Below are 14,677 nucleotides of genomic sequence, written 5' to 3' on the forward strand. Positions count from 1 at the left end.
GTATCTGTTATTTTCCAGTTTTTCAATTTAAGAAAACGTGGTACTGTATCTACAACCCTAATCAAAGAGCACACTTACAAATGTCAATTGCATACTGTAATTATTATAGTTACATTTTTTAAGAGGGCAGTGATTTTTCCAAGATTTGGAAAATAACATATTTTTTCACTAAAGAATGCCTAATTTTAATATACTGCTATTTTGTTTGTATTTAGAAATCTGCAGTAACTGATAAATTTTCTGGCTCATCAGAATTCCCTGTTAAAAAAGTATCTCTATTAAGAGGCATTTAACATGCTTGGATACACAAGTGAAAACCTGGACAAGTTGGAAACAAAATCCGGCCTTGCATCTGTGCCAGCATTTTAATCTTATTAAATCCTGTCTCTGTGTCATATGGCCAGGAGGGTTAGTGTTTTTAGTTTCTAGTACGTATATCTCAATAAGACCCAGGCCGGGCACTTTTTTATCCAGTATGAATCAAAGTCTAGTGAAATTGCACAAGGATTTCTTTTTTTTTTGCCAGTAGGACCAGTTTCAACCAGTTTACCATTTTCAGCTATTTTCTTCCCGAAAGTTTCTAAAATACATGTAATAGTGAAGGACTGAATCAAGTACTAAGATAAATATACACAAAATCTAGCATATAGAAACTCATAAGAAAAAACTCCAGCTTATATAGTTGATCTACATTACTAACTATGGCTATTTAAAATATAAATAACCAGCAACTGGACAAATATTAGTAGTTTGCAGCCAAAAGGTGGTTAACTATTATTTTCTTGGTTGAGGCAGTATAGCACATGGCGCACTAAAATGCTGAAGCAAATGAAAAATGTTCACTTCACTTTCTTTGGTACGGAGTGAGATTTGGAACCATGGAAAACTGTTTAGTTTCAGCTGAGTCTCTCCCATCTATCTTCTGTTATTTACAGTTTGCCTGTTCAGTTTTGTTGCTCCATCAAATATGTCTTTACACAGTCTGATGCTATAGTGCACCAATTCTTTTTCCTCCTGTTGCTTGTTCATTAGATTCAAGAAGCATGTGGAGAACTGGTGTAAATGTTACACTCTACTTATATACAGTATACTTACTTTAACTTAAACGTGCACCTCATTTATTTATAAGTTAATTGTTGCTTTTTTTTTTGCTTACATGCCAGTGTTGTGTAATATCTGCACATAAATGTATCAGGCTTACAATGTCATTTCCTATGCAAAAGTAAAGTCTTGTCTTTTACTTTTGAAGAAGTAGGACGTCCGATCCCCAGTGTCAAAATTCTTCATGACTGCATCAATGAGTGATGTCCTGTAACATTGTCTGTTACAGTCAAATTAGCGTTCATTTATCATCATGATACCCAGAGGAAATACAGCATAGTTTTAACATCTTGCAAATAATGTTTTCACCTCAGAGGTAATGCTTAGCACAGATGTGGTCTGAAATCAATCCCCCTAGAACAGAAGTTCCCAAGCCTGAGTAATGTTAAATTGGTCCATACAAGCTTTGATTAGACTAGTTTAACCGCAAAGAGCTTATGAATTTTCTGGTCTTTTTTATAATTTGGTGCAAGGAAATTAAAATTACATATCACTTGTACAGTATGTCACACAAGATACTGGTGCAGAAAGTTACACACACAACTCTACTGAAAATAATTAAAATCTTTTAAATTAAGTTCTCAATCACTTTCTCTTGAGGGCATGTCTTATTGTAATGAATTTACAACTCAAAATGCACAGAAAAATGTTAAAAGTGCAACACAATTGGATTGGAACCAATAATATTTGCTAAGATATTAGTGTCTCTAAATGTATTTTAGAAACAAACAAAAGATACACAGGATAATCAAATCATTATATTACATTTTTTTGTTTTGAGTAATGTGCTTTTTTATATACTGTATTTCAAACCGCTATGAGATGATAACTTTTTAATTCACCATATAAAATTATGATTATTATTACCACCATTGCCATACTTAACACGTACTGTATAGTACAAACACTTCTTTTAGTGTATTCTGAGAAAGGGGATTCCTCAGAAGTGTACATGTTCTGTAAACGCTCCACAGTAAATAACTGAAATGACACATTACTATGGAGTTCCACACGTAACACTCTTTAAACCAGAATACATTTAAATGTATTTTCTGAGCAGAAGAATAATCATAACCATCACTTGTGCATTTAAATCATTCTAAAACATTATTATGGTTTTATAGTGATAGGAAATGTCTAATGTGTGTCATTTCATTAGACAGCGAACCTCTGCTTCATTTTAAAACTCAATATTAGCTGTACCAAAATCTCTCTTGCTCTAGTCCAGGCTTCATTAAGGACTTCAAAATCACCTTCAAGGTAAGATGCACTCCTGTAATAAATGAAATGTAATAGTCATTCTCAGAGGGCTGTCTCCTTGTATTATATGTGGACGAGAGGGTAGGTGGATCCATGTGGCCTGCATATTTTAAGAGCTCAGTCTGTGAACTGTAAAAATAGAGTATTCAGGAAGAGCAGGGTTTATTCTGAAGGAAATTGCAGGCAGGACTTCATTTACAGGAAAATGTGAAAACCCATGGTGAAATGTTTAAGGGACACAAAGATATTTCATGAACAAGCTTCTTAAGTCTTCTATAGGCTTTTTCATATAATTTTGTGATGTCAAGTTTGCCTTTCTATTTACATTTTTAGGGAGCTTAAGTAATGTTGCACCTGAAGAAAAAAAAAGAGAAACTTCATCATAAAAGGCTCCTTTATCTGCTAGGTGCACAAAATGTGCACATAATGATCGATGATAATATAATTTTTATGTGGTTATCACATTGAGTACTGATACTTAAATATTTGAATAAACAAAAATCATTGTCTACCAAATATACCTGTATAACGCATGAATGTGTGCTGAAGAAAATAATTAAAAGACACAGTAGCATTGAACTACATACAATATATTTGGTACAGTATGTTGAACATTTGGAGTATGGGTTTAATATTTCCATGCTATGGATGTACTGTATGGAAAGTTCCACTTTTACCTCTTTATTTAAGTACCTCTGAACGTACTGTATCTTCTGTTGCAGTTATTATGGCACCAAAATCAATGATCTGCACTACATACAGTATAGTATACTGGAAGTTATGAATAGTTATTAATTGTATGTTATTTAAAAACACATATACAGATACAGATATAGTAAGGTGCATAAGGTTAAAACAAGGTGAAGGATTTAGACTTTCAATTAGTTATATACAGAGAATTACAAGAACCGCGACAGAATCAAGGTCTGATGAGCAGTTTGTTTCTGCTCCTCGTGTCTTGCACTCTAATTAAAATTAGGGACAAACTCTAATCCAGCCCGTTATTGGTGGTTTCATTATTTATATCTATAATTCCATCCATGTTTGCCTGTGGCTCAGAGGATTAACTGCAGGATCCCTTTGATAACCTTGAAAGTGCTACATACTGTATCAAGGTATTAGACCTCTCCAAGATGCTGAATTGCTATAGTGAATACCTTGCTCTACAGTGTCTGCACCATATGACCTTCTTACAGCTACTGTATCTGCACCACGATAGTTAAGATACCTTGTTATGGACACTTCCCATAACTCTGTAAGAACAGTCTTGAACTGCTATTCCAGAAAGTCATAGTTCTTTACCTGTTATATAGCAGAATATCTGGCACCCAGATCTGATTTGAGGGAAACCGCAGATTTTGCACTCCGGGGTTGTGTTCTGTGTTCCAAGACAGGTACACATCCGTCCAATGCTGTCGACAAAGACAGAATGAAACCAGGAATATAGTTAATACTCTATATTAATGATGAGTGATGAGAAACATCTTCTACAGTATATAGCAAATCACAATTTTGACCCAGTAAAATAGTATCTTTCAATCTTTATTGGTACTGTAAAAGTCTCCATGAAGTACTGGATGTGATGTCATATGTCATAGTCTTTCCCTTACAACAGGGTAAACTTTAAATATGAAATTAAAATTCAGTATAAGGCATCTTAATTATTCAAGGAAATGTGGGCTCTGCTTATTTGGTAACAAAGGAATGGGCATAACAGGGTTAGTTCAGAAATCTAAATATCAAACCTGTGAGTACTACTCAGAAATACATACGAGTTTTCACAAATACATGAACATTTTATCCTGTTTCCCCTGATTAGAAGCGATACAAAATTCCTGAAGGAGAGATCTCAGATTCGAATTGGCCATCCAGAACCCTGGCAGAGGAGACTTTGGAATATCTTTGCCTAAGATGGATAAATAGGGCAAGCCACGGACCACAATTTGGAAGTTAGGCTTAGAGGCAGAAGTTAGGCCCATAAAGTTAGGCCAGCAAGGACTGAAGACAGGCCAAGGGATGTCAAGACCCGAGGAAGCCAGTACACCAAGGATAAGGCATAGGAAACAGCTCAACCAGGCCTGTGAAGCAAAGTCCGATATGCTGCTTCACCCTCTCCAGCCAGCCCTCTACTTAATTAAATTAGCCTTTCACAGCAATGCTGGATCAGCTCCTGACAGGTCACACAGCTTTTCTCATTAACGAATCCCCACGGGTCAGGTGATGTCTACTTCTCCACTATCCATAATATAAGCAATAGGAACACAAAAAGATTTCCTAGTTTGCACACTTTCTAAGGGAATAGCTCACATTTACCTTGCGCTTGGGTTCAGTCCTTGATAGGAACAACATAAAATGTCTATCTTGGTAAGAATTTGATGTAACTTTTTTTACTTTTACCTCAAATTAGAATTTGAGTGTAGTACCATAACCAGATTTGTATGTCAGTGCACTACATCCTCATAAAAAAACATTTTTTCTACTTCCTTTTTCTTTTTCAGCATGGAATTAACTTCTTCCTTCCAAGTTTATTATTTGCGTTATATTATTTAATTGATTCAGCTCCCAAATGAAGAAGGAATAAAAGCTTTGCTTTGTTAATATCACACACTGTCTGTTTGTGCTTGTTAATTCACTGCTCTGCAATTTCTCTCTCGAGTCCGTGAGGTGTTTTAAACACTTTCCTATTAGTTGCTTGCTGTTGAGTCAACAGTATTTATTCTAAATTCATTAGAGGCATTAACCATTTGCTTTGCCAGTTTTTGTTCTGTGCGTAATGATGAGGATTCAATATGTATAAGGTTTGATGTTTCAAAACCAATTAAGAATGACATTCTATGCTGTTAATATATTAAGTACCCGATTTTGTACGCTTTAATTATTTTCTCAGAAAACAATTGTCTGGATGCTGTACTGTTCTTATTCTTCCTTAACACAGCTGTTATTCCCTCCCTTGTAGCCTTTTCCCCTGCCTGGTTCCTTCACACCTCGTAAAGTGGACAATCAACAGAATGCATCAAGAAGAGTAGCAAAGACAGAAAACACATTTGGCTTCAGGCAATTAGTTTTTACGGACTACTGTCAACAGAGCATGTGCAGTGTAAACATAAAATGATACTACTAGTAGTAATACTGTAATTCATTAATTTAAGCTCTATTAACTTTAAATAGCATTTTATGCAATTAAGTGCTAGATTTAAAATAGTGTCAATACAAATAGACTCCACAAATATATGCTGTAGATACAGATAAAGGATACAGGGATCCCTGGGACGGCTAGTGACACTAGTGATGACAGAAAGCAAAGCATTTCACCTGATTCCAGGGTCCAAAGTTTAAATTTTTTCACAGACCATGTTAAAACGGAATATAAGAAAACGTTCCTTGAAGAAAATGCTGAATTTTGGTGAAGAAAAGCTGAAGAAAAGTCAGGTCACTGCACAGAGAAATTGTAATCAACTCTCAGCGTGATGAGGAAGAAGTCCCATTCACTTCTGAGCTGTGCTGAGTAAATTGCTCTGATGGACACAGGGCATTCTCAAAGACGCAGCTGTACGACTTCATCCCTGTAAGTGGACTCATCATCATCACTGATCAGTCCTATTATATTGAGATTGGCGAACACATTTAGCCATCCTACCATCTACTGTACCTCTTTATGATTTCTTATCTATTGCACATCTCCATCATTGTTTACAAGTCTGTATTGTTTACATTCAAACTGTCTACATGTTTACTTGCACATTGTCTACTGTTTGTTTGTATATTGTCTCGATGCACTGTTTGCACTTTGTTTTGTTTTTTACACTTGTTTTACAATCGAGAGACTTTCTGTAAGTAAGAGTTCCATTGTACCAGTACCGGTTACATATGGCAATAAAGTTCAAGTTCAAGTTCAAGACCTCTCTGTGATACTGGCATCCTCCCAAGCATAATCCAGTAATTAGTAGCGACCAGAGTTTTTAAAGATATAAAAATATGTGGTGTTGTGATTGTGACCGTTTAAACAAAGACACACCAGCTCTTTGTCTACAACCAAGGTCATGGTATACAAAGAGACTGTTGCAGTGATGCTACTCCAGACTATACAAATGGAGTGTGCCAGGGGTTTGGTCATTTGGAGCAGTAGAATTGCTGTTTTTTATGAGTGTTACAGTTTTGACGCTTAAGAATGTCCCTTGATAGTAGTTTAAATCTGAATTTGCTACAGATCCATCATTTAACAATCCAAATGTTAACGAGTCTTTCTGTCCCACAAAAAGTATGAAACTCAGAGGTATATTAAAATGGAGGGCTAATAACAACTTCACACTTTCATGCATAATCTGGAACGTTTGCAATTGCTTTCTATACAAGTTTATAATGACGTAGTTCAATAAGTAACGCAACCTAAAAACCATCCCAGATTATAGCAGGAACGTTTCTGTAAGATAGTGGCAAATGCTATGGAGTCTGATATATTGAAAAATGTTATCTGTAAAATGTTATTCCGGCACCACAAAAATATTTCAGCAACTATCAATGTGTTTTTCACGCTACAGGTAGTTTAAAAAATAACACTATAGTTTTACTTTTACAAACTGTGTAAAAAACGAACCAGGGAGCAAAGACTTTGATGGATCAGTCCCATGAAAAGAAAACAGTGACGAATGGCACAGCTGTGCAAAGACAACAGCCAGTATATAATTGTTTTTTTTTTTGTTGTTGTTCTTGTAGTCTAGAAGAGGTATTTTAGTTGAGTTAAAGAAATGGGGAAAAAAAGAAAAAAACTGTTCACCCCAACTGGTGCTGAAACACTTAAGCCAAAGGCTGCTGTTAGTGAGAATGGACATTCTTTAGAGGTTTGTCGAAATAAGCATATCCACAGAGTTAGCAAACTGGAATCTGTTGCTTTATTATTCTTCTTGCCCCTGCTCTAATGAACAACAGCCAATTGTTTAAGAAAAGCAAAGGCCTCGTTGATTTAACTATAGTATAAAGAGACTGCTTTTTCCTGTACATGGAAAGGTTTGACTTGGACATACACATCTTTGAACACATTAGACTTCTATGTAGTTTTGCAAAGTACAAAAATATCGCAAGCCAACATTCTTTCAAAGGTATGCAAACTTTTGTACCATACACGTTTGTTCATTTAGAGTGGGTGTGTGCTGGTTACAGAAAATACTGCACTCCATCCATGCACTTATTGTTGCTTTATCCAATTCAGGATATTGGGGGTGCCGAAGCCTATCCTGGCAAGCAACAGGCCAAGGCTGAATACACCCATCGCAGGGCACACAGACACACACTTTTACCTACTGTAGGGCCAAACGTGGGTACAAAAACACTGCATCAGCAAATTAAAAGCAAAGTCAAACATCTTTGCCCTTTCTTTACAGCGGCACCACAAAAATACTTTGTTAAACAACTAGAATCATTGTCACTGACCTCATTTGACTTAATTGTTTTCAACAGTAGACCAACAGTAGACTCTTGTGGATTTATACCATTTCAGCAGGCTTCTTGAAATTTACAATTTAAATTACATTTTTTAGCTTTGACAGGTTACTGATTATTCAGTATATGGCCTTTAGCTAATCAGAAACATGATAATAATATGTGCCAAGGACTAGAAATTATGGGCCTTATCAAAAGTCTTTATTTTGTGTGTGTGAAGGGGCTATAATAATTGCAAAGGCACTGGTCAGAAATTGGCAAAAGCTTACCAGCTGCAGCCACGCATTGGTCACCAGGACCTGATTCTTCTCATCCTGGAAAGAAAAAGAAAACAGCCCCTTTGAAACTCAAACAGAATTTGAAATGAAACTGCAGCAATTTACATTAAGATACCATTGTGCTTCCACATCATCTTGAACCATTAAAGGGACCACATGCTCTACATATGAAATGATGAATAGTAATAACTTAATGCGAAATTATTTTTAACCTTGAAAACTCGAAAAGTAACACTTGTTTTGTTTTTTGATTGCCTGGGCGCTTGAACAGGTGTATGCCCATTTTTCCATGCAAAGACACACTGAAGGTGTCAGCAGATATACTGTAGATTAGGTTTAACCGCAATTGGAAGGGGTGATCTTTAATTCAGAGGAAAAAGAAAAATCCAAATAGCCTTTTTGCCAAAAAAATTTAGTAAATGTTCCTTTATATCATGAGGAAAACAAAACAGTTCCAAAAGAAGAGAGAATGGGGCAAATGAGTGAAATGAAAATGAAAGCAATGAATGACTTTTACTTCTTTACCCATTCTGCCCCAAATTAAAGTACACTTGGCAGGGTATCTGCAGACTGGAGCCATAGTTTTTTCATAGTTTTATCACAGCATCCTGTGATTAATCCTGCCTTCACTGTGCTTTACTGCAATACACTCGAACATAAGAATGCCGTGATAATCAATGATAAAGATCTTAAGCTATTGTTTACTTCAGCGCTCTGCACTCTTCAGCAAATTCATATTTAAACCATAGAAACCCATGTCATGATACAAATGTGGTTTTAATATGTCTCCATAAGCAGATGTCTGGCATTTTTTACTGTGAAAATTACAAGGTTAATTGAAGAGCCCTGAATATTATCCCAACATTACATGATAATACAGAGAAAGAAAGCTTTATTTACCAAAAATGTCGACCAAATCTATTGATTTCCTTAAAGTTATGTATTGGGGCAGGGCACAGCAGGAAATACCAACAGGTGCTTTTAGGGATCCACACTGATAATCGCAAACTGCAGTACTTCAGGAAGCTTCCCAGCAACAAAGATTTTAAGGACACCAGATGGGCTTATTGACATGGTGCCAAGTGCGTTTGTATGACTCTGAGTTCTCAGAATTTGTGTTTTTATTATTGTTTATAACAATAAACAGTCATTTCCTGCTTTTCACGTTCATATGTACCGTATAACAGAATTCAGCCATGTTGAATAATACAACATGATAAGCAGAAATATGATTTTTTTTTGTTGTTGTGTGCTTTAAACTGCATGGAGCTAGCTGGAATAACAATGAATTTTATTATTCATTAGGAATGAATTAAACATAAGCAGCAGAAAGAGAAATGGCTGGGATTCCACTGTGTGAGAAGAAATGTAGTGAACTAAAGGCTGAAAGCACAAAACTTAATTCATTTTAATTCATCAAAAAGGATTTTAGAAAGGCCAAGACAGAGGGATAAAAACATAAATAATCAAAGGGCTGCAAGAGTAAAGGAACAATCAATGATTAAGTAACATACATGAGGGACAATAATGGGGAAAATCTAGACAACGAAAGGGAAATAGCTAATGTACTAATTGACTATTTCACTGAGGTGTTCAAGAAGGAAGGAGTGAGGGGCCTCAGGTAGGGATGGGTGAATGGGTACAATTCTGTATTAAAAAGTATAAAAAAGGCAGTGTTTGTGCACTAGAAGTCCTGAAGATTATTACATTCACAGAGCTCAAAGGTATCTCAAGGAAACAAGAGACATTACTCAGAATCCATTGGTGTAACTATTTCAACAGCTGTCCAAGACATTTAGTACAATAATATTGTAGCGTTGGTACAGTAGCATCGCTCAGACCTTATCGACTCTCTTCTTAACTTTCATGAGCACAACGACAGTATGTATGTACGTACACTTTTCCAGCCTGTAACCACTCTTAGAAGAAGCAGTAACATTTGAATATTAAAAGGAATTTTCTCCAGTGGTTAAATCTACTGTACGCTTTATTCAAAGTTACTCTAAATGCTGTCTTGCATATGAAATTAATATATTTAATCTCCACAGGCACACAATGCTTAACTCATAGCAGTTTATACATATGCAATACCATTTTTTCAAATAAACAGAGTCTTGCTGTCTGGTGAATTTATCTTTAAAAAGTAGATCTTCATTTGCAAATGGCGCCCTGTACCCACTGCATACCGAGAGTAAAGTCATTCTGTAATTTGACTGTTTGAGGTCATGAAAAAAGTGTAGTATTGGAAAAAGAGATTTTTCATATCAATAACAGCTTTAGAGGTAGGTAATGTATATTGGTGAAAAACAGCCATTAGACGCATTTACTGTATGACTAAAAGAAGTTGGTTGCTTTCAAGACAGACAGGGAATTTATAGTATTTATAGTAGTTGTGACTACTATAAATAGTAATATGCATGCAAGTGGATACTGCACTTTAGAAGTGGATATATGGATCACTTCCTGTGTGCTCTGAGATCCTTTGTGATGAAAAACTCTATATAAATGTTCGGAATTAATAATAATATCTGACAACAATGCAACATTGAGATGTGCCTGTTTATTTCTTGCACAAGTAACGTTGGAATGCTTTTCCAGTTGTTTCAAAATGGCTTTTCTTTTCTCACAAAAAAAGTCAGCTTTTTAATTTCAGACTTACATAAATAATGCAAACTATTGCTCTGGGAAGAGAAATTATACAGCAGGAATTAACTGCTAATTATAAAAACTCAGACTGAATTGTCCATCTGGGTTAAGAGTTCCATCTCATTGAGCTTCTGTAATTTACAGTAAAAGGTAATAATGCTGTTTTTGAACTTTGCTGTTATCTTTGTTTAATGATAGTGCCCAGTGCACCTAAACAAAAAATTGGTCATCTTTAAATAAAATCTGAAAATAATATTCACATAATGGAAACAGCGGAGTTAATGGATACATAAAAATAGAGTGACAGGAAATTGTTGAAATTTGAACTAATAATACTGCGTTTCTGAAGGGAAGTGTTTTAACCTTAATTCAGCTAGAATTTAGGACATGCTGTGAGTTGTCTAATTTTAGGAACTCTTTAATCAAAATAAATGTAGGCATGAAAGACCAAGACAGATGTAACATTTGCAATATAATAACAAAACATGAATATTTTCAATTTTTTTGGTTTCTGTCAGATCTCTATTATAGTTTTCCTACAAGCTGCATCAAAAAAACAGAAGAGCCCATCTTCTGATGGAACAGGACCTTACTGTAAGTGTACTTTTTTCTATCTTTTGCAGGCAGACAACAGAAATAATAATAAGCCAATTTCTAGAACTGAAGAGTATCAATAAGATTGGTCAGCTTCAGATCGATTGTAAAACCAGAGCAATGAAAGAAACCATGTCAAGCGCGATGGGGAGATTTTTTTCAGTCCTCTGTCAAGGTCAAACTCTCATTTTCGGTCTATTGTCAAGATGTCTATCTGTTGAATTGAAAAACACAGCACACAGAAACCCACTGAATCTTTGCAGAGGCATGCATTTAAGTTCTCAGATTGTATAGTGAACTGTGTCATGTTACAAAGGCAGAAGTTTAGCACAACAGTTACCATGTTCTCTTCTTAAATATGAAATACTGTATATAGGGCAAAGTTAAAGCCAAGTGGGCTGGGAAAACATGATATCTATAAATCAACTAAATGAACTACATGTTTTCATTATTGCCATGCCAATGACCTTCTTTAAAACAGACCTGGGAAGAGGATGCTAACCTCAATACCCTTTTGATATTTCAATGAATCAAGAAGCTGGGCCTTTGAATATTTTAACAAATAGGAATTAAAAATGTGAAAACCCTGGAAATGGCACACTTGTCTTTTATAGTGATGTGACAACAGCGGCATGAATTCTGATGTTTACAGAAATGTTTTGTCTTCTTATTTAGAAGTAAATGCTCCCATAATTATTCAGCATCACTTCACATTGCAGCATGAGAATTCTCCAAAACATATGGTTTATGCAACATATACAGGGTTCTATCAGGTGAAAAAAGTGGGCTATCCTAGATTAGCCAAGTCTTAAATCCATCCATTTTCTAACTGGTTTATCCAATACAGCATCGTCGGGGAGCTGGAGCTTATCCGTGTCTCATCCAGGATACAGGCTGGATGAGACACGAGTCCGTTGCAGGGCATACACAGACACAAACACACATGCACTCGCAACAGGGGCAGGGCCTTTTTCCAGAAGCCAATTAACCAACTATTATGTCCTTAGACTGTGGGAGAAAACCAGAGCAACTATAGGAAACCCATGCGGACATGGCAAAAACATGCAAACTCCATGCCTATAGCATCCCAGGAATTGAACCCAGGGACCCAGTGCTGTGTGGTAGCAATGCCAACCACTGCGCCATCGTGCCACCCTTAATTTTAAATCTTTTGAAGAGATATGAGCAAAAAACTGACTTTTATTCTCTGAAAGTGAATGTACTAAATCAATATGTGCCACTACATATTTAAGTATATGTAGCGGAGAGGTGGCTCTCAGGGCGGAGAGGTGGCTCTGTTGCTAAGGATCTGTGCCTGTGACTGGAAGGTTGCCAGTTCAAATCCCATGGGCGGCAGAGGAATCCTACTCCACTACGCCCCTGAGCAAGGCCCTTAACCTTAACTGCTCCAGGGGTGCCGTAGAATGGCAGACCCTGCGCTCTGACCCCAGGCTTTTCTCCCTGTCTGTGTCTCCATGGAGAAAAGCTGGGGTATGCAAAAAGATGAATTCCTAATGCAAGAAGTTGTGTAGGGCTAATAAAGAAACAAACAAAAAATAAGTGGACTTAAAAATTGTCTGAAAAAGTGTGGTAAATGTGGCAAACCTAATGTGGCAGGAAGTGCTTTATAAATACAGAGTACAATGTCTACAAAAATGATTCAAGTAATACCCTGTATTTTTGTTTTCCTGCAGTCTTTCACACTGAATGTAAACTAAATCAATATGTGCCACTACATATTTAAGTATATGTAGCGGAGAGGTGGCTCTCAGGGCGGAGAGGTGGCTCTGTTGCTAAGGATCTGTGCCTGTGACTGGAAGGTTGCCAGTTCAAATCCCATGGGCGGCAGAGGAATCCTACTCCACTACGCCCCTGAGCAAGGCCCTTAACCTTAACTGTTCCAGGGGTGCCGTAGAATGGCAGACCCTGCGCTCTGACCCCAGGCTTTTCTCCCTGTCTGTGTCTCCATGGAGAAAAGCTGGGGTATGCAAAAAGATGAATTCCTAATGCAAGAAGTTGTGTAGGGCTAATAAAGAAACAAACAAAAAATAAGTGGACTTAAAAATTGTCTGAAAAAGTGTGGTAAATGTGGCAAACCTAATGTGGCAGGAAGTGCTTTATAAATACAGAGTACAATGTCTACAAAAATGATTCAAGTAATACCCTGTATTTTTGTTTTCCTGCAGTCTTTCACACTGAATGCAAAGCTACAGTGTTTTAGAAAGCTGCTAATCAATCACCTCCTTTATGGAATTGTTTTCTTAAACATTTTTGTTGGATGTTATGCAAATGGAAATGCAGACAGGAGCAGAGGGTTTAGATGTGTGTGTGTCAAAAAAAAAAGCAGCTTTCAGTATCTAGCTTGTTTGTTCCCCAGTTAATGTCTCTATAAATACTACCTTTGTTAGTGCACATTCTCCAACACCTGAGGCTGCCACTCACTCCTAGTCTGAGCTGTTGCCTCCTGCTGTTTTGCCTTGAGCTGCAGGTACTGTAGGTAATTCCATTCAAGCCATTCACTGGCTCACTGGGCCAGAGCTTATACTGCTTTCTTGGTGTGAAGCGATCAGACAACATTTGCCCCTAGCAATACTGGTGCCCATTAAGACAGCTGGGTGGACTGGAGCAAGTGAGGTAAAGTACCTTGCTCATGGCTCAGCAGCAAAGTGCTGCTAATAAATAAAAACACACTTACTTGGACTCATCTGACTAAAAGGATTTGCTGAAAACTGGAGTTATGAAGGAAGTTCATCATTTTTCCAAAATGAATCTTTTATTTTGGCTGGCTGTGGCGATGGTTGGTGTCATTTTACTACCTGACCACTACATTTTGTAACATATGCTGACTTCAAAAATTCATGTTGCACATTCCTGACAGAAAAAAAAAACATGCTGAATAAGTGATTTTATGTAATCTGACTCAAAGTAAGAGAAATGATTTTATATGAAGTCATATGGTCTAGTTTGCACACTGTACATTTGGGATACGGTGTTTCTGTTTTAAGCATAATGTTATCTCGAAGATATTGGTGCCTTGAAAAGAATCTGCTGTGCAGAAGCTGAGGTGATATTTTACTGAAGCCTTCAAAACGTTATTACAGTGATCAACGCAAATACCACACTTCTTGATGATACTTTAATACTGGTACAGTATATCTAGTGCAATATCAGATAAAAAAGTTGAACTTGTCTCACTTCAAAGGTTATATTGCAATGTTGAAATATCCTGATTGCTTTCTTTGTGGTTTTCTCTTTATCTTCAGTTTACTGGTTTCCTCATGCACTTTGTTTTGTTGCAAGCAAACATGCTCCTAAAGATCTATTTTGTCGAGTGATTTTGACGCCATGTAAATTTTAATGTA

General features: G+C 36.6%; 1 protein-coding gene across 2 annotated transcripts in view; it reads right to left on the bottom strand.

The window, feature by feature from the left end:
* The window catches only part of chrna8 (cholinergic receptor, nicotinic, alpha 8), a 117,338-nt gene that overhangs the window by 39,831 nt on the left and 62,830 nt on the right, over positions 1–14,677 (bottom strand). For both annotated transcript variants that reach the window (XM_015345881.2, XM_015345880.2), the window contains 2 exons: positions 8,067–8,111; positions 3,664–3,773 (listed from right to left, as the gene is read on the bottom strand). In XM_015345881.2, coding sequence (XP_015201367.1) covers positions 3,664–3,773; positions 8,067–8,111 — 155 coding nt within the window. The remainder of the gene's footprint in view (positions 1–3,663; positions 3,774–8,066; positions 8,112–14,677) is intronic.

Source organism: Lepisosteus oculatus, chromosome 1 (genome assembly GCF_040954835.1).
Source record: "Lepisosteus oculatus isolate fLepOcu1 chromosome 1, fLepOcu1.hap2, whole genome shotgun sequence".
Lineage (NCBI taxonomy): Eukaryota > Metazoa > Chordata > Actinopteri > Semionotiformes > Lepisosteidae > Lepisosteus > Lepisosteus oculatus.